The 20,806-nt window shown below is 46.7% G+C and overlaps 1 protein-coding gene across 3 annotated transcripts in view; it reads right to left on the bottom strand.

Annotated features, from left to right (window-relative positions):
* The window catches only part of LOC142304178 (PH and SEC7 domain-containing protein 1-like), an 89,210-nt gene that overhangs the window by 4,084 nt on the left and 64,320 nt on the right, over positions 1–20,806 (bottom strand). For all 3 annotated transcript variants that reach the window (XM_075346298.1, XM_075346300.1, XM_075346299.1), the window contains exons 9-15: positions 17,739–17,828; positions 16,997–17,040; positions 15,567–15,736; positions 3,102–3,172; positions 2,206–2,351; positions 1,494–1,638; positions 451–594 (exon numbers count right to left, since the gene is read on the bottom strand). In XM_075346298.1, coding sequence (XP_075202413.1) covers positions 451–594; positions 1,494–1,638; positions 2,206–2,351; positions 3,102–3,172; positions 15,567–15,736; positions 16,997–17,040; positions 17,739–17,828 — 810 coding nt within the window. The remainder of the gene's footprint in view (positions 1–450; positions 595–1,493; positions 1,639–2,205; positions 2,352–3,101; positions 3,173–15,566; positions 15,737–16,996; positions 17,041–17,738; positions 17,829–20,806) is intronic.

The following is a 20,806-nucleotide window of genomic DNA, read 5'->3' as shown; positions in this document are numbered from 1 at the left end:
CCTGATTCCAGCGATGTGTCACTTACTGGGCTGCTTAGTGTAGTTTTGATAAAATCACTGTTTAATCAGCAGTAGATTATCAATACAGGACTACTTGGCGTGCTGCAGGTAGTCCAGCATATTCATGAGCTCTGTATAACTGCTGGATCTTCAGCAGAGAAAACAGTGATTTTATCAAAATGACAGCAAACAGCTCAGTAAGTGACACATCACTGGAATCAGGGTCTCTGACTCTACGTTATGCTGCTCTCAGATGGGGGAGCAAAAACCTGGTGACAGATTCCCTTTAAAGGGTTTTTCTGGTGAAATGAAATTATCAACAAAATGGATAACTTATTGACCGTGGGGGTCCGACTGCTGGGCCCTGCAACGATTATGACCTCCTAACCATGTTACATTGGAAATCTGATAACTGAACCTGTCATGCTCACATGTATTGAGATATCTCACCTCAAAGCGCAGGTAGTCTCCACGCAGGTGATAGTCCTCCCATTCACGCGTTTTGCTCTTAGAGTCTGGAAGATTCCTCTGGTGCTCCGTCAGATCATCCGTAAACCTGTCCATCAAGGATTCTTGGGACTGAAGCTGCTCTTCCTGCAAAAGGTCATGTAACATATTATCAATATAGCATTACATCTTATACCCCACCACCGATCTATTTCCTTATCTTGTAGACCTGATGAATACTGGCTCAAGTATCCATCAGTCTTGCATCATACGAGTCATTGCGGAGTCAGTCTTGCATCATACGAGTCATTGCGGAGTCAGTCTGGACTCATACGAGTCATTGCGGAGTCAGTCTGGACTCATACGAGTCATTGCGGAGTCAGTCTGGACTCATACGAGTCATTGCGGAGTCAGTCTGGACTCATACGAGTCATTGCGGAGTCAGTCTGGACTCATACGAGTCATTGCGGAGTCAGTCTGGACTCATACGAGTCATTGCGGAGTCAGTCTGGAATCATACGAGTCATTGCGGAGTCAGTCAGGACTCATACGAGTCATTGCGGAGTCAGTCTGGACTCATACGAGTCATTGCGGAGTCAGTCTGGACTCATACGACTCATTGCGGAGTCAGTCTGGACTCATACGAGTCATTGCAGGAGTCAGTCTGGACTCATACGAGTCATTGCGGAGTCAGTCTGGACTCATACGAGTCATTGCGGAGTCAGTGTGGACTCATACGAGTCATTGCGGAGTCAGTGTGGACTCATACGAGTCATTGCGGAGTCAGTGTGGACTCATACGAGTCATTGCGGAGTCAGTCTGGACTCATACGAGTCATTGCGGAGTCAGCGTGGACTCATACAAGTCATTGCGGAGTCAGTCTGGACTCTTACGAGTCATTGTGGAGTCAGTCTGGACTCTTACGTGTCACTGTGTATGCGGAACCATCAGAAAATGCTGCGGCAGTTTTCTGTGGCCAACATGTAAAAGTCATGGGGGGCAACAATAGATGTTCTAGGCTCCGACAGTTTCACATCAGCACCTACCAGGTCCAGTTTGCTTGGAGCTAAGGGGAGGATGGGTCTGTAAAATCTCCTTTGAGAACCCACAGCAGCTGGAAACGGTGGTGATGAAAACATGGCGGCCACCAAGTTTATCCGTGTGATCCACGAGTTCATCTCTTCTGGTGTCCTAATGAGAGCGGGAAAATACAATTTGTTATTAAGGATAAATAGATATTTTCTTAGTGACCGCTTGTTCTTGTCTTTGCCGATCTTGGGCTCAATGGCTTTTCCTTGACGTTATACTTTCAGAAAAGTCATATAGAGATATCACAAATTTTGATCAAGGGGTAAAACAGAAGAACAGGAGCTCCTCCGAGATATAAGAAAATGTATGAACCGGTCTTCAAACTTGGTTGAGCATTTCTATCCCTTGAGGGGGTCTCGGCTATTTCTGGTAGAAGAGATTTTGTATAATGATCTACAGATTATAAAACTCATCTTTGATTATCCAGTCAGGAAGGTAAAAGTCATGTTATTACCATTACTGACCTCAAGGAAAAACACATTCAGCAAGAAAGTACAGAATAGAAGTAGCTCCTGGGGTTCTTATGGGGTCCCAATAGGAGAGGAACCAGCACTGGATAGACAAGAATACCATGAACGTGCAGCGGCAAATTATCAGGGTCCTATGTGAGATATGTATCCGCATTCACTGTAGGATATGGACCTATTTCTACGGGTAAACGTTACTTACTGAGTCTGGAAAAGAAATACCCGCCAGTCCGCGGTCTGCAGCCGGAAGACGTGCGGCCTCTTGGTGTACTCGCTGGCTTTCTCAGCTAGAGAATGGTGCACACTGATCACCTCCTCCGGGGACTGGAAGTCCGACCTGTACTCCTCCTGCCCAAGATAAAAGGCAACCGTGACTATACAGGATAATTCATTCTTAGGTCACTTTTACATTGCGTTTTTACTTATGTTCACTGGTCCCGTCAGGGCATCGGTCCGAACCCTCCCCCTCAAAACGTGTTTCGGACGCATGCGCCGACGGGGCCACTGACTATAATGGAGCAGATGGGGTCAGCAGAAGTGTTGAGCGAACCCGGACCGGTAAAATCCGGATCCGCACGGTTTGAGCGGCAGATCCAAGTCAGACCCGGAATTCCGGGTGCACGATCCGGATTCGGCAAATATTTTTTTTTTCTCTCTCTCTCGTCCCGGATTCCGCTCCTCATTGACATATATTGGCTGGATTCCGGATCAGATCTCGGACTTCCATGTCAACCTGACACTGATCCGCTGGACTCGGATTATTAGCAATCCACTTAACTCTAGTCAGCATGTGTTCTGTCTTGCACCATTTTCAGCCATACATGTTTTCTGCAGGTGGAGATCTGAAAGTAGTCTACTACGTCTGGTGTCTGCCTGCAGAAAATGTATACACCTGAAAATGGGGCGAGACAGAGCACAGGCTGACTCAGTCTGCACCATTATAGTCAATGGCCCCGTTGGCGCATGCATCCGAAACAGGTATTGCGTGGGGGGTGGGGGGAGGTTTGGATTGATGCCCCGACGGGACCACTGAACGTAAGTAAAAACGCATTGTGAAAGTGGCCATCTTTTTTTTTCCCTTTTTGGTAGAAATCTCACCTTTAACATAAAGATCAGCATCCCCTTTAATACAGCGTGAAAGGATTTCCAGCTTCTTTTTCCCCATGGAGCTATGACGATACGAGACAAAGCATTACAAGGCGTGAAGAAAATAATTCTAGGTGGTCCCGACAATCACAGAATACATACATAGATTTTGGGACAAGGCATAATTTGGTGTAAGGGGCCTCGCTCCTCTTGATGTGTTACTCGGTAATGTCTCATTTTGTTTGTACAAGTGCCCTCTGAAGTGTACAGAGCTGCAGTATATTTATTCATACTACCTATAGGGAACATTTTCTGGTGCTCACAGGGGCCCCCTGCTGAGCAATGTCCTCATTTAGGGCGGCACGGTGGCTCAGTGGTTAGCACTGCAGTCTTGTGGTGGCTCAGTGGTTAGCACTGCAGCCTTGCAGCGCTGGGGTCCTGGGTTCAAATCCCACCAAGGACACCATCTGCAAGGAGTTTGTATGTTCTCCCCGTGTTTGCGTGGGTTTCCTCCGGGTTCTCCGGTTTCCTCCGACACTCCAAAGACATACTGATAGGGACTCTAGATTGTGAGCCCCAATGGGGACAGTGTTGCCAATGTATGTAAAGCGCTGTGGAATTAATAGCGCTATATAAATGAATAAAATTATTATTATTTCAGTTTTTTAATAATATTTTGTAGGCACTTTAAATGCCTGAAGATCAGTGGAGGTCCAAGTCCCGAGACCCCCATCGATCACTGAAAAGATGGCCGAGAAGTGTGGAGCTAAGGAGGCACAGAGCGGCCCATAACTTTCTATTGATCCGAAATCCACTCTGCGCTCCTGCCTTCTTAATTCCCCATTTCTTAGCAGTCTTTTGAGCGATCGGTAGGTGTCAGAAAACGATCCACATTAATTTAATGTACCAAAAAGCTAAGATTTTGGGTACTCCCTGTAAAATCTCTTTCTTGTAGCCTTCATTGGGGGACAGAGGAGAGCATGAGGGTATTAATAATTACTAAAAAGAAGGGAATTTTGTTTACTTACCGTAAATTCCTTTTCTTCTAGCTCTAATTGGGAGACCCAGACAATTGGGTGTATAGCTACTGCCTCCGGAGGCCACACAAAGTATTACACTTAAAAGTGTAAGGCCCCTCCCCTACTGCCTATACACCCCCCGTGGGATCACGGGTTCCTAGTTTTAGTGCAAAAGCAAGAAGGAGGAAAGCCAATAAACTGGTTTAAGTAAATTCAATCCGAAGGAATATCGGAGAACTGAAACCATTCAACCTGAACAACATGTGTATACAAAAAAACAGGGGCGGGTGCTGGGTCTCCCAATTAGAGCTAGAAGAAAAGGAATTTACGGTAAGTAAACAAAATTCCCTTCTTCTTTGTCGCTCTATTGGGAGACCCAGACAATTGGGACGTCCAAAAGCAATCCCTGGGTGGGTAAAATAATACCTCATGATAGGGCCGTAAAAACGACCCTTTTCTACAGGTGGGCAATCGCCGCCTGAAGGACTTGTCTACCTAGGCTGGCGTCCGCCGAAGCATAGGTATGCACCTGATAATGCTTGGTAAAAGTGTGCAGACTTGACCAGGTAGCCGCCTGGCACACCTGCTGAGCCGTAGCCTGGTGCCGTAATGCCCAGGAGGCACCCACGGCTCTGGTAGAATGGGCTCTCAGCCCTGAGGGAACCGGAAGCCCCGCAGAACGGTAGGCTTCAAGAATTGGTTCCTTGATCCACCGAGCCAGGGTGGATTTGGAAGCTTGCGACCCTTTACGCTGGCCAGCGACAAGGACAAAGAGTGCATCCGAGCGGCGCAGAGGAGCCGTGCGGGAAATGTAGATTCTGAGTGCTCTCACCAGATCCAACATATGCAAATCCTTTTCGCATTGATGAACTGGACGAGGACACAAAGAAGGTAAGGAGATATCCTGATTGAGATGAAAAGGGGATACCACTTTAGGGAGAAACTCCGGAATCGGGCGCAGCACCACCTTATCCTGGTGAAATACCAGGAAGGGAGATTTGCATGACAGCGCTGCTAGCTCGGACACTCTCCGAAGAGACGTGACCGCTACTAGAAAAGCCACTTTCTGAGAAAGGCGAGACAGGGAAACATCCCTCATAGGCTCGAAAGGCGGCTTCTGAAGAGCAATTAGAACCTTGTTCAGATCCCAGGGCTCTAACGGCCGCTTGTAAGGAGGGACGATATGACAAACCCCCTGCAGGAACGTGCGTACCTGAGGAAGTCGTGCTATGCGCTTCTGAAAAAATACAGATAGCGCAGAGACTTGTCCCTTAAGGGAGCCGAGCGACAAACCTTTTTCCAACCCGGATTGCAGGAAGGAAAGAAAAGTAGGCAAAGCAAATGGCCAGGGAGAAACTTCCTGAGCAGAGCACCAAGATAAGAATATCTTCCACGTCCTGTGGTAGATCTTGGCAGAGGTTAGGTTCCTAGCCTGTCTCATGGTGGCAATGACCTCTTGAGACAATCCTGAAGACACTAGGATCCAGGATGGATCAATGGCCACACGGTCAGGCTCAGGGCCGCAGAATTCTGATGGAAAAACGGCCCTTGAGACAACAAGTCTGGCCGGTCTGGTAGTGCCCACGGTTGTCCTACCGTGAGATGCCACAGATCCGGGAACCACGATCTCCTTGGCCAGTCTGGAGCGACGAGGATGGCGCGGCGGCAGTCGGACCTGATCTTGCGTAGCACTCTGGGCAACAGTGCCAGAGGTGGGAACACATAAGGTAGCCGGAACTGCGACCAATCTTGAACTAAGGCGTCCGCCGCCAGAGCTCTGAGATCATGAGACCGTGCCATGAAGGCCGGGACCTTGTTGTTGTGCCGGGACGCCATTAGGTCGACGTCCGGCATTCCCCAGCGGCGACAAATTTCCTGAAACACGTCCGGGTGAAGAGACCATTCCCCTGCGTCCATACCCTGGCGACTGAGGAAGTCTGCTTCCCAGTTTTCTACGCCCGGGATGTGAACTGCGGATATGGTGGATGCCGTGTCTTCCACCCACGTCAGAATCCGCCGGACTTCCTGGAAGGCTTGCCGACTGCGTGTCCATCCTTGGTGGTTGATGTATGCCACCGCTGTGGAGTTGTCCGACTGAATTCGGATCTGCTTGCCTTCCAGCCACTGCTGGAAGGCTTGTAGGGCAAGGTACACTGCTCTGATTTCCAGAACATTGATCTGAAGGGTGGACTCTTGCTGAGTCCACGTACCTTGAGCCCTGTGGTGGAGAAAAACTGCTCCCCACCCTGATAGACTCGCGTCCGTTGTGACCACCGCCCAAGATGGGGGTAGGAAAGACTTTCCTATTGACAATGAGGTGGGAAGAAGCCACCAATGAAGAGAATCCTTGGTCGCCTGAGAAAGGGAGACGTTCCTGTCTAGGGACGTCGACTTCCCGTCCCATTGGCGGAGAATGTCTCATTGTAGTGGACGCAGATGAAACTGCGCGAAAGGGACTGCCTCCATTGCTGCTACCATCTTCCCCAAGAAGTGCATGAGGCGTCTCAAGGGGTGCGACTGGCCCTGAAGGAGAGATTGCACCCCTGTCTGTAGTGAACGCTGTTTGTCCAGCGGAAGCATCACTATCGCTGAGAGAGTATGAAACTCCATGCCAAGGTATGTTATCGATTGGGTCGGGGTAAGATTTGACTTTGAAAAGTTGATGATCCACCCGAAACTCTGGAGAGTCTCCAGCGCAACGTTCAGGCTGTGTTGGCATGCCTCTTGAGAGGGTGGCTTGACAAGTAGATCGTCCAAGTAAAGGTCCAGTCACACTAAGCAACTTACCAGCGATCCCAACAACGATAAGGATCGCTGGTAAGTTGCTAGGAGGTTGCTGGTGAGCTGTCACACTGCGACGCTCCAGCGATCCCACCAGCAACCTGACCTGGCAGGGATCGCTGGAGCGTGGCTACACGAGTTGCTGGTGAGCTCACCAGCAACCAGTGACCAGCCCCCAGTCTCCTAGTTACAGCACACATCAGGTTAATTAACCCAATGTGTGCTGCAGCTAAATGTGCACAGAGCAGGGAGCAGCGCACACTGCTTAGTGCTGGCTCCTTGCTCTCCTAGTTACAGCACACATGGGGTTAATTGCCTGATGTGTGCTGCAGCTACATGTGCACAGAGCAGGAGCCGGCAGCACAGGCAGTGAGAGCGGAGGAGGTTGGTATCAAAGGTAAATATCGGGTAACCAAGGACAGGGCTTCTTGGTTACCCGATGTTTACATTAGTTACCAGCCTCAGCAGAAGCCGGCTCCTGCTGCCTGCACATTAGTTGTTGCTGTCTCGCTGTCACACACAGCGATCTGTGCTTCACAGCAGGACAGCAACAACTAAAAAATGGCCCAGGACATTCAGCAACAACCAACGACCTCACAGCAGGGGCCAGGTTGTTGCTGGATGTCACACACAGCAACATCGCTAGCAACGTCACAAAAGTTGTTCGTTACCAGCGATGTTGCTAGCGATGTTGCTTAGTGTGACGGGGCCTTAAGGGATCACAGAGTGACCCTGAGAGTGCAGGACTGCTACTACTGCTGCCATGACTTTGGTGAAGACCCTTGGGGCTGTCGCCAAACCGAAAGGTAGGGCTACGAACTGAAGGTGTTCGTCTCCTATAACGAAGCGTAGAAAACGCTGGTGCTCTGGAGCAATCGGCACGTGGAGATAAGCATCTTTGATGTCTATTGATGCTAGGAAATCTCCTTGAGACATTGAGGCGATGACGGAGCGGAGGGATTCCATCCGGAACCGCCTGGTTTTCACATGCTTGTTGAGCAGTTTTAGGTCCAGAACAGGAGGGAAAGACCCGTCCTTTTTTTTTTTTTTTTTTTGGTACCACAAACAAATTGGAGTAAAAGCCGTGACCTTGCTCCTGAAGAGGAACAGGGATCACCACTCCTTCTGCCTTTAAAGAGCACACCGCCTGCAGAAGAGCATCGACTCGGCCGGGAGGCGGAGAAGTTCTGAAGAATCGAGTTGGAGGACGAGAACTGAACTCTATCCTGTACCCGTGAGACAGAATGTCTCTCACCCAACGGTCTTTGACATGTGGCAGCCAAATGTCGCCAAAGCGGGAGAGCCTGCCACCGACCGAGGATGCGGAGAGAGGAGGCCGAAAGTCATGAGGAAGCCGCCTTGGTAGCAGTTCCTCCGGCTGCTTTCTTTGGGCGTGACTGAGCCCGCCAAGAATCTGAGCTCCTCTGATCCTTTTGAGTCCTTTTGGACGAGGAGAATTGGGACCTGCCCGAGCCTCGAAAGGACCGGATCCTCGACTGTCCTTTTCTCTGTTGGGGTTTATTTGGTCTGGGCTGAGGTAAGGATGAGTCCTTACCCTTGGACTGTTTAATGATTTCATCCAATCTTTCACCAAACAGTCTGTCACCAGAAAATGGCAAACTGGTTAAGCACTTCTTGGAAGCAGAATCTGCCTTCCATTCCCTTAACCACAAGGCTCTGCGTAAAACCACGGAGTTGGCGGACGCCACTGCCGTACGGCTCGTAGAGTCTAGGACAGCATTAATAGCGTAAGACACAAATGCAGACATTTGGGAGGTTAAGGACGCTACTTGCGGACCAGATGTACGTGTGACAGTGTCAACCTGCGCAAGACCAGCTGAAATAGCTTGGAGTGCCCATACGGCTGCGAATGCTGGAGCAAACGACGCGCCGATAGCTTCATAGATGGATTTCAACCAGAGTTCCATCTGTCTGTCAGTGGCATCTTTAAGTGAAGCCCCATCTTCCACTGCCACTATGGATCTAGCCGCAAGCCTGGAGATTGGGGGATCCACCTTTGGACACTGGGTCCAGCTCTTGACCACCTCAGGGGGAAAGGGATAACGTGTATCCTTAAGACGTTTGGAGAAACGCTTATCCGGATAAGCGTGGTGTTTCTGGACTGACTCTCTAAAGTCAGAGTGGTCCAGAAAAGTACTCAATTTACGCTTGGGATACCTGAAAAGGAATTTCTCCTGCTGTGAAGCTGACTCCTCCACTGGAGGAGCTGTGGGAGAAATATCAAACATTTTATTGATGGACGCTATGAGATCATTCACTATTGCGTCCCCATCAGGTGTATCCAGATTGAGAGCGGTCTCAGGGTCAGACTCCTGATCAGCTACCTCTGCCTCATCATATAGAGAGTCCTCTTGCTGGGACCCTGACCAGTGAGATGAAGTCGAGGGTCGCTCGTAGCGAGCTCGCTTAGGCTGTCTGGGACTGTCGTCCGTGTCAGAGCCATCACCCCGGGATGCATGGGACCCCCCCGGAGCACGGATTTGTTCCAAATGAGGGGGGCCAGGGAGCATTGAATCAACAGTGCCCATGGTCTGATGTACCGGTCTGGACTGCAAAGTCTCAAGGATTTTAGTCATAGTCACAGACAATCTATCAGCAAAAACTGCAAATTCCGTCCCTGTCACCTGGACAGTGTTCACAGGTGGTTCTCCTTGGGCCACCTCTAGCCGAGGCCCCGGCTGAGCAAGTGCCACAGGGGCCGAACATTGCACACAATGGGGGTCAGTGGCACCAGCCGGTAGAACAGCCGCACATATGGTACAGGTAGCATAGAAAGCCTGTGTCTTGGCCCCCTTGCCTTTTGCGGACGACATGTTGTCTAGCAATCTAGGAGGGTATATAGCCAAGAATAGCGACCGTACAGGGCAATGTATAGAATACAAGCATATACAAATGAACACTTCGGCACAAGTGGTGTCAGCACCCGAGGTGCCGCTTACCGCCCGCTCCAAGCGGGTGTGTGGTCGCCAGAATCTCGTGTCTGGGTCTCCCAGAGCTTGTCTCCCTTCTCCACTCAGACTGCAAACAGGAATGGCTGCCAGCGTCCTGTGAAGAGGGGCGGGCCGTGGGCGTGCCCCAGACAAAGTGCGGGAAACTGGCGTCCCACTGTGCCCAGTGTGAGGGCTGGAGTATGCTAAGCAGACTCCAACCCTCGGCGCTGAAGTTCAGCACAGCTTCCCGCCCTTCCCCTGACTGGCAGGCCTGGGGGCGGGAACGAAACGGAACTAGGCCGCAAAAGCCGGGGACTCGATTTATAAGCGCGGCCGCCGTATAAGCGCGGCCAGCGCGGAAGTCCCCGGCGCACCACAAGTCCCAGCCGCGTCGCAGCGCTGCTGTAAAAACCGCCATCAGCGGTCGGCGCGGTAGTTCCTAACACATAAACTCACTCAGCAAGCTGTAGTGAGTATAGCACGAGCGCGCTGCTGCCCCCGGCGCACTAACACACCCAGCAATGCTGGTGTGTGTGTGCACGATTTGTACGGGGACACAGAGTACCTTAATGTAGCAGGGCCTTGTCCCTGACGATACTCAGCTCCATGTCCAGCAGATCCCCAGGGCTGTGGACGGAGCACGGTCTCCTGTGCCTGAAGACCGATAGGATCCCACTTCACCCAGAGCCCTAAGGGGATGGGGAAGGAAAGCAGCATGTGGGCTCCAGCCTCCGTACCCGCAATGGGTACCTCAACCTTAACAAACACCTCCGACAAAAGTGGGGTGAGAAGGGAGCATGCTGGGGGCCCTAGTATGGGCCCTCTTTTCTTCCATCCGACAAAGTCAGCAGCTGCTGCTGACTAAACAGTGGAGCTATGCGTGGATGTCTGACCTCCTTCGCACAAAGCATGAAAACTAGGAACCCGTGATCCCACGGGGGGTGTATAGGCAGTAGGGGAGGGGCCTTACACTTTTAAGTGTAATACTTTGTGTGGCCTCCGGAGGCAGTAGCTATACACCCAATTGTCTGGGTCTCCCAATAGAGCGACAAAGAAACAACAAATATAAAGGTAGAAATGAGGCCGAGTGCATCCCGTGTCCATATCCTACTGACACGAAGGTAAAACGGGTTATCTCCACACAAGATGGTGGCTGTATACTACCGAGGAGAAGCTAGCTTTTTTGCGTGGTGTCAGCCTCTTAGCGGCAGCAGCATACACCCATGGTCTCCGGTGTCCCCCGATGAAGCGATAGAGAAAATAAAACAAAGTGTAACTGGCATTTTAATTTGTATTGCATTGATCAATAAAACACATGGCAATAAGCAACTTTGTAACATACAGTATGTCATAAAAGTGAGTACACCCCTCACATTTTTGTAATTATTTCATTATATCTTTTCATGGGACAGCACTACAGATCTGACCCTGTGATACAATGTACAGTGTCAGTGTGCAGCTTGTATAGCAGGGTAAATTTGGAGCCCTCTAAATAACAACACACAGCCATTAATCTCTAAACAGCTGGCAACAAAAGTGAGTACACCCCTAAGGGAAAATGTCCAAATTGTGCCTAATTAGCCATTTTCCCTCCCCGGTGTCATGTGATTCATTAGTGTTACAAGGTCTCAGGTGTGAATGGGGAGCAGGCGTGTTATATTTGGTGTTATCCCTCACACATTCTCGCATACTGGTCACTGGAAGCTCAACATGGCCCTTCATGGCAAAGAATTTTCTGAGGATCTGAAAAATAGAATTGTTGCTTTACATTAAGATGGCCGAGGCTATAGGAAGATTGCCAACACCCTGACACTGAGCTGCAGCACAATGGCCAAGACCATACAGCGGTTTAACAAGACAGGTTCCACTCAGAACAGGCCTTGCCATGGTCAACCAAAAACGTTGAGTGCACGAGCTCAGCGTCATATCCAGAGTTTGTCCTTTCAAAATAGGCTTATGAGTGCGGCCAGCATTGCTGCATAGGTTAAAGTGGTGGGTGGTCATTAAGAAGTATCTTCAGTGTGAAGAAGGAGTCCTGTACGGCTTGTACTCAATGAGCGCATGAATAGCCCAGGGCTTGAGCGCGTCTTCCTGCAGTACGGTGAAATGGTGCGCATGAGCGCTTATGGCAGACTATTGGCATTAGTTGCCATGACCCTGAACAGTGGCTTGAGTTTCATGGACCAGAAACAGGAAGAGCCCATTGGTTCTTCCCGCGGCGTTCTATGCGCCGCTACATTGAGTGGCTGTTCTAAGCGCAGGTGTATGCACTTGGAGGGTAATACCTTCCTATATAAGGGAACCCCTTCACTTTTCCGTCCACATCTCCTAAAGACGAAGGTGGAAACGCGCGTTGGGACGTGGTCCTTGGCACTCCAGGCTTCAGCTCCTTCCCTGGCTCACTGGTAGGCACTTACTAGCTGGTCATCTGTATAGACTTACCTGCAGCAATTAATTATGAAATAGCTAATTGCACCAGCAACATTTACTACTTTATTCACCTACGGTGTAGGATATCAGTGTATTTGTATCAGTGTACTTAGAAAGTCACCTAATGAATCCCTTATATAGCTACCTGCAGTCATTAACAGTGATATAACTGGTTTATCCAGCAACACTATATAAATATATCCATGCAGTTAATTAGAATCGTTTATTGTGAATTGAATAGTAACATTTACCTTGATGATTCATTAAATTATACAGGGAACATTAGACATTGGAGCAATGGAAATAAGTGGTTATGTTGTATCAAACCTGAAGCACCTTAGTAGATATGAGATCAATTTATATCACAGTAAGATCATTTATACAACTTTTTTGAAGTATCTATTATCTATTCACTGCCTCATTATGATTGCACTTTATAGGAGACTATTATTAGTGAATTGAGAATACTATGGCTATGGACATTATGTACTTAGAATTGGTGACTATACTAATTATTGAATTTAATTTATCTTTGTATAGAAAAAGTGACTATTTACTATCTTGTAGCTAATTAATTGTATGATATTATTCTTATTATGCTGTTCTATTACTGATAACCTGGTGTTAATGAGGTCCTTAGTCTGGATCCCTTGTTTTGCAGTACAGTGGAACCTTGGATTAAGAGTAACTTAGTTTGAGAGCGTTTTGCAAGACAAGCAAAGCTTTTTAACCCCTTCAGCCCCGGGACACTTTCCGTTTTTGCGTTTTTTTTTTTTTTTTGCTCCCCTTCTTCCGAGAACCGTAACCTTTTTTATTTTTCCGTCAATCTTGCCATATGAGGGCTTGTTTTTTGCGGGACAAGTTGTACTTTTAAATGAAGCCATAAGTTTTACCATGTGGTGTACTGGAAAGCAGCAAAAAAAAATCCAAGTGTGGAAAAACTGCAAAAAAAGTGTGATGGCACAATAGTTTTTGGGATGTTTTATTCACCGTGTTCACTATATGGTAAAACTGATGTATCGTTGTGATGCTTGAGGTCGGTGCGAGTTTGTAGACACCAAACATGTATAGGTTTACTTGTATCTAAGGGGTTAAAAAAAATTCACAAGCTTGTCCAATAAAAGTGGCGCACATTTTGCGCCATTTTCCGAAACACGTAGCGTTCTCATTTTTTGGGATCTATGGCTCAGTGACTACTTATTTTTTGCGTCTCGAGCTGACGTTTCTAATGGTACCATTTTTGAGCAGATGCTACGTTTTGATCGCCTGTTATTTAATTTTGCGTAAAACTTGCGGCGACCAAAAAACGTAATTTTGGCGTTTGGAATTTTTTTGCCACTACGCCGTTTACCAATCAGATTAATTGAGTTTATATTTTGATAGATCGGGCATTTCTGAACGCGGCGATACCAAATATGTGTATATTTATTTATTTTTTAACCCTTTAATTTTCAATGGGGGGGAAAGGGGGGTGATTTGAACTTTTAGGTTTTTTTTTTTTTTTTAAAACTTTTTTTTTTATTTTACTAGTCCCCCTAGGGGGCTATAGCGATCAGCAATCTGATCGCTCTTATCTATCTGCTGATCACAGCTATACAGCTGTAAACAGCAGATTCAGTCACTTTCTATTTCTCTCTGCTCCCGGCCGAGGGAAAACGAAAGTGAAACTTCATAGCTGCAGGCGTCATCACATGACCCTGTGCTACGATGGCAACCACCGAAAGTCACGTGATCACGCACGTGACTTCCGGTGGGGGCGGCGGTATGTAAAAATCATGGCCGCGCGCATATAGATCTTGCTGCCAGACTTTGGCAGCGAGATTTAAGGGGTTAAATGTTGCGAGTGGAAGCGATTCCACTCGCAACATGCAGGCACACGTCAGCTGTTAAAAACAGCTGATATGTGTGCCGACCGCCGCCTGCCCGCGGCAGGGGGCGGGGCTTAACGGGACACGCTCCATGACGGATATATCTGTCCATGGTCGTGAAGGGGTTAAAAATGTGTAACTTGGTTTAAGAGCAATGCTTTGCAATAAGAGCAAATACTCACCGTGCACACTTCCGGATCCGTCCTTTCACCGAGCTCTAACCCACTCTGGAGGTACCTTTCTGTACATATGTATTGTATACAGTATACCACTGTACAGTACAGTATATACTATATAGCCTGTCTATCGATTTGCATTTGTGGATACAGTATTGTACTTTTGTTTCTGCTAACCAGGGCAGCACATTGTTATACTGTAATCTGCCTGTGCAGTATCTCTACCCCACATTTGGCTTAGTTCTGCCCTTATTTTAGGGAGAATAGATTTAGGGTGTAAGATGAGATCCAGCGCAGAAAGGAAGGCACTCTTCAATATAAATTTCCATATGGTTTATTCCATGTGCACACATGTGAAGGTAGGTACAGACAGCCCCTAGGCAGGGGAAAAAATGACTAGCGACACGTTTCGACCGTATTATATGGTCGAAACGCGTCGCTAGTAATTTTTTGTCCCTTGCCTAGGGGCTGTCTGTACCTACCTTCACATGTGTGCACATAGAATAAACCATATGGAAATTTATATTGAAGAGTGCCTTCCTTTCTGCGCTGGAGCTCATCTTACATGCTTGCAGCTGCCCGGTCGATTGTCCGTGCTGCAGAGAGAAGGCCTGGAGACTTGGAGTGGGTGAGCTGAATCCCTTTGTCAATAGATTTAGGGTGTGTTTTTTTGTGTATTGTACTAGACTAAAGGTGTCATATTTATACATCATTTTTTCTCTCTATAATACCTCCCGCAAACCTCCCGCAAACCCACAATTCTATTGTAAGCTCACGTGCAGTTTAATTTGTTTTATGTTTTTTACTGTACAGTATTTTGTACTAGTGCACTGTAAATGAATACATATATGAATACATAAATTAATACATTTATATGAATACAGGACATTATTTTGTATTACTGTAATAAGTTTGTATAAATACAGTGAATATTTTTGGGTTGTGGAACGAATTTTCTGCGTTTGAATTATTGCCTATGGGAAAATTTGCTTTGATATAAGAGTAACTTGGATTAAGAGCTCACTCCCGGAACCAATTCTGCTCGTAACCAAAGGTTCCACTGTATTTTTAAATACAGTTTGGTTTTAGTAAAAATATTTTTTAGATTGGAACAATAGTGCACTTTTTCCATATCCTAGGATATTGAATTAAATATTGATAAGGTGCCCTCCACCAAATATTTTGAATAGCCATATTGTGGGGACAGTAATTATAATTATACATATAGGCAGATAATCAGGGGCCGACTCACTTTTCTTTCCATCGATATCAGCATGCATTTTCCGGCACAGCATCCCTTCCTTGTATATTGGATCATCGGGGTTGGGAGCGGGCATGTCCACAAAAGGACTGCTCTTTTTTCGGACGGACATGCTGTTCTCCGGCTTTGTAAGCAGAGGGTTTGCTAGTTTTTCTTCACTCCTGAACAATAACAATAAACAAGTTATTAGAAAAGGTAGAAATGAGAACCGAAAATGGAGACACTGCCTTCGGCTCTGTTCACACCTCTGTCTGGTCTGCATTGCTCTTGTAAGAAATAGTGCAGTGCTAAAGTATTGTATCCAGTAAGACTCACCCTGCTGCTAATGGCATGGGCACTGCTGTGGCACTCACATGGTTAACAACATGAATATGAATGTGTACAGGAGATACAGAGGGGATCGAGACTGATAATCGCAATTATTTATTTTATCCTCCGAGACATTCTCTGTATGGTGATCTGATATGACATAAATGAGAGAAGCGGATGCAAATCCCATTGTCACATGTCTGCAATTATACATATGATATACTTGTGGTCACGTGACGACTTTATAAACTTTCCAGTGGAATGTAATCCTCACAGTGTGTATATTACACACTTAAAGGGAACCTGTCACCGGATGTTTCTAATACTCACCTAACGGTCGGTGAAGAGCAGACTGGTCGGATGAGTGTCTCCTTTCTTCAGGTCCGCGACTCCTCTTTTGGCCATTTTTGTCCTCCTTCTGAAGCTAGTGTGGATGACGCGTTCTACATCATACACACAAGCTGACATTGAGGTCCCGCGCAGGCGCACCACAATACTTTGATCTGCCCTACTCAGGACAGATCAAAATGCGCTTGCGCAGGACCTCAATGTTGGCTTGTGTGTATGATGTAGAACGCATCATCCACACTAGCTTCAGAAGGAGGACAAAAATGGCCGAAAGAGGAGTCGCGGACCCGGAGAAAGGAGACACTCATCCGACCAGTCTGCTCTGCACCGACCGTTAGACGAGTATTATAAACATCCGGTGACCGGTTCCCTTTAAGATTCGTAAGCTGCAGGGCTTGCTGAAAATGTAACCAGGACTTGAGTTTACATTCACCAATGAAGGGATTTAGCCCCTTTTCACCAAAACGGAAGTGGCAGTGCGTATTTTGTCATTGTAAGTTAGAGATATAGTGGGGGAAGCCCCCTGTATAAGAGCTTGCACCATGGGAACATCTCATGTCCATATACCCTATTACTGGATCTACAAAAGTAGCAGCTCTTGTGTGTTGAACCTGAGACATACATTTATCTAAATGGTGTCTCTGCAATACTGTCCCGCTAGAATGGCAGCTCCATCCATGTGTCCTTCGACAAAGCATATAAGACAACTGGATGAGAAATAAATTGGCAAGGGGCTACGGTCGATAATTTTTATGTCTACTCACATTGCCCATTCCAACTTCTCAGTTCGGATCGAGTTGTAGAAGCCCTATAAGAAAGGAAAATGGAATCACAGAATGTATAAATGACAAAATAAGGCAAATGTGCGCACATCCAGAAATGGCCTCCGATTAAACCTGCAGGCCAACATGGTGGTTGTCCAGTTCAGCTTCACTCTACATTACATCCCACGTGCAGACTACTGACTGCTGTAAGTAATGGACTAATGTAGAATTTGGAGCAGAGCGCTGTTCATATTGGCCATGCCCATCACAGCACCATCCATATTCAGCTGATGTGTGCAAAAGTGGAAGGGTTTAGTCTTAAGGCTCCACATTAGACTAACGACAACTGAACCTGCTGATATCTACGGGTTCGGCTGAGTTTAAGGTATACGGGTGCTCATGACAGATGAATATGGATGGACAGAAGGATCCTGCATGCCCGAATTCAGACTACTGGTTCTCTTTTTGTTTTCCAAGATAAGCCACCACCAGAGGAGGTTAGTGGTGGCTCTCTCATAGAGAACACAGGAGTAGTCTGCAGAGCTGTGAATGTGGGAGTCGGATGAAGTAGCGTTCGGCCGATCCATCTAAAGTGTATGAGGGGTTTAGTTTAATATCTGATAGAAAGATCCCTCAGCAGAACTTTATGGTGGAATCAGAATGAAGGTTGGCCATTCTTACAGGTGTATGGAGGAACAGATAACATAAATGACTTCAGTAACAAGAGCGAGCGGTTCTTTACCTTCAGAAGCTCCCGTGGAAAACTGGTCCCATTATTCATCCCATCAAGGTTATTAATAAATTCTTGTAATGTCATACTCTTCCCGATATTCTGCAGAAAGGAAAGGAAAGTTGTCAGAAATCAAAACACTGTGCGTTCTTTATCATTATACTGTCAATCTACTGTGGTAAAGAATGTGATGGAAGTCAACATGGCAGGCCATGGTGGTACAACAAAGGTCACACCTTCTAAGAGGCCATGGTGGTACAACAAGGGTCACACCTTCTAAGAGGCCATGGTGGTACAAAAAGGGTCATACCTTCTAAGACGCCATGGTGGTACAAAAAGGGTCACACCTTCTAAGAGCCCATGGTCGTACAAAAAGGGTCACACCTTCTAAGAGGCCATGGTGGTACAACAAGGGTCACACCTTCTAAGACGCCATGGTGGTATAAAAAGGGTCATGACTTCTAAGAGGCCATGGTGGTACAAAAAGGGTCATACCTTATAAGAGGCCATGGTGGTACAAAAAGGGTCATACCTTCTAAGAGGCCATGGTGGTACAAAAAGGGTCATACCTTCTAAGAGGCCATGGTCGTACAACAAGGGTCACACCTTCTAAGAGGCCATGGTGGTACAACAAGGGTCACACCTTCTAAGACGCCATGGTGGTACAAAAAGGGTCATGACTTCTAAGAGGCCATGGTGGTACAAAAAGAGTCATACCTTCTAAGAGGCCATAGTGGTACAAAAAGAGTCATACCTTCTAATAGGTCACGGTGGTACCCAAAGGGTCATATCTTCTAAGAGGCCATGGTGGTACAAAAAGGGTCATACTTTCAAAGAGGCCATGGTGGAGCAACAAGGGTCATATCTTCTAAGAGTCCGCAGTGGTACAACAAGGGTCATACCTTCTAAGAGGCCACGGTGGTACAACAAGAGTCAGACCTTCTAAGAGGCCATGGTGGTACAACAAAAGTCAGACCTTCTAAGAGGCCACAGTGGTACAAGGGTCAGACCTTCTAAGAGGCCATGATGCTACAACAGGGGTTACACCTTCTAAGAGGCCATGGCGGTACAACATGTGTCATAACTTCGAAAAGTCCATGGTGGTAGAACATGTGTCATACCTTCGAAAAGGCCATGGTGGTACACAACGTGTCATATCTACGAAGAGGCCATGGTGGTACACAACGTGTCATACCTACGAAGAGGCCATGGTGGTACACAACGTGTCATACCTACGAAGAGGCCATGGTGGTACAACAAAGGTCATACCTATAAAGAAGCTATGATGGTATAAGGGTTATACCTTCTTCATTGTTTATCAGGCACAACTCCAAACACTTTGAAGCTGATTGCATCTAATGCCCCATTCAAGTGAGTGGAAGTGAACAGGAATGACAGAGAGAGCCTCAGCTTATTGTATAGCACTGTTACCTGATAGACAAGGTGGCAGCACTTCTTATATAGATGCTGCCCTTTCAATAAGCTGATCATGGAGCTGCCAACAGTCTGCCCCACTACTAGTGAACGTGTCACTAAATTCATGCTGCCCAAACCTTGGACATTATGGCAGCCAGGTATGTTTTACTCTGAAATGCTGCAGTATTTGTGACTGTAATTGTGCAGGTTCCCTTTAAGAGGGTTTGAAAGAAAGAAAAAAAAAAAGGTAAAGATAAAAGAATATAGTGTACATTGTCTCTTGGTCAGAGTTGAGACAAGATTCAATCATTGATTAATTCCTTATTTGCTCATATATCAGTGAACAGATTCTAGTGTGAACACTTGAGCGGCTGGAATCTCGATATGGAAACAAGGCCAAGAGGCTCAACTGTGCACGAAAACATAGGAACCAGAAAATGCAGAAAAATGGCGGCAGGTGCTCAGGACTAACAAGTCAAAAAGTCAAAATGTGATACAGTTAGTTATAACAGAAGACAGTTTATTCTCCGAAGGGCTGGAGAGCAGAACAATAATGAGTGTCTGCAGGATCAGTGAGGCATGGTGGAGGGTCCTTACAAAATTGGGGCTAGATTTGACAAAATTCAGTGGGGAATTTTGTCAGGAGTATTGGTGTCCTTGATGCTGAGAAAAAGAAGCAGATACGGAACTGTTGAGCAATGCCATCGGTGAGGCGTTGGATTAGCACCAAATTTATTCTGTAGCAACACAATGATGCCAAGGTCCCTAATTCAATGTTTCACCGGGTTTTTGCCACCTAATCTGAAAGCACCATGACAGAGGCAGAAATCCTGATTCCAGCAATGTGTCACTTACTGAGCTGCTTAGTGTAGTTTTGATAAAATCACTGTTTAATCAGCAGGAGATTATCATTACAGGACTACTTGGCACGCTGCAGGTAGTCCAGTATATTCATGAGCACTGAATAACTGCTAGATCTGCAGCAGAAAAAACATGGATTTTATCAAAATGATAGCAAACAGCTCAGTAAGTGACACATCGCTGGAATCCGAGTCTCTGTCTTTACATTATGCTGTCTCAGATGGGGAGCAAAAACCTGATGACAGATTCCCTCTAATAACAAACTTCAGTGCAAAGAATAAGGAGTACGGGAAGGGATGAATTGGACCCCATAGAGAACTAATCTCAAGATCATTGAGTCTGTCTGTGATTATATGAAGAGACAAAAGGATTTATATAATCCTATATCAATAGAAGATCTGTGGTTAGTTCTCCAAGATGTTTGGAACAATCTCCCTTCAGAAACTATGTATAAGGGTCCGACCTTTATTTATATTGAAGGCAAAGGGCGGTGACACTATTTAATTTCATTTTCATGTTTTATCATTGACTTTTACTATTGGCAATAGTTGATTTTTAGCAATTAACATTCCGTTTATTAATGGATCCATAGTTTGCAGCATTTTTTCCCGCAGCTGTCTAAAACTTTTGCACCGCACTGTTAATCTGGCTGACCAATCTTACTTCTCTCCTGCATACTAGAAAAAGGTCAGAGGAGAATATTGATCCCAGTTTCTTACACATCACCTTGGCAGGAGGAGGCTTAACCTAGCTAGGCCATGGGTTTCCCCTTCACTGGCATAAGACCAGTCTACTAAAACATG

Source organism: Anomaloglossus baeobatrachus, chromosome 4 (genome assembly GCF_048569485.1).
Source record: "Anomaloglossus baeobatrachus isolate aAnoBae1 chromosome 4, aAnoBae1.hap1, whole genome shotgun sequence".
Taxonomy (NCBI): domain Eukaryota; kingdom Metazoa; phylum Chordata; class Amphibia; order Anura; family Aromobatidae; genus Anomaloglossus; species Anomaloglossus baeobatrachus.
This window is presented reverse-complemented; position numbering and strand designations above follow the sequence as displayed.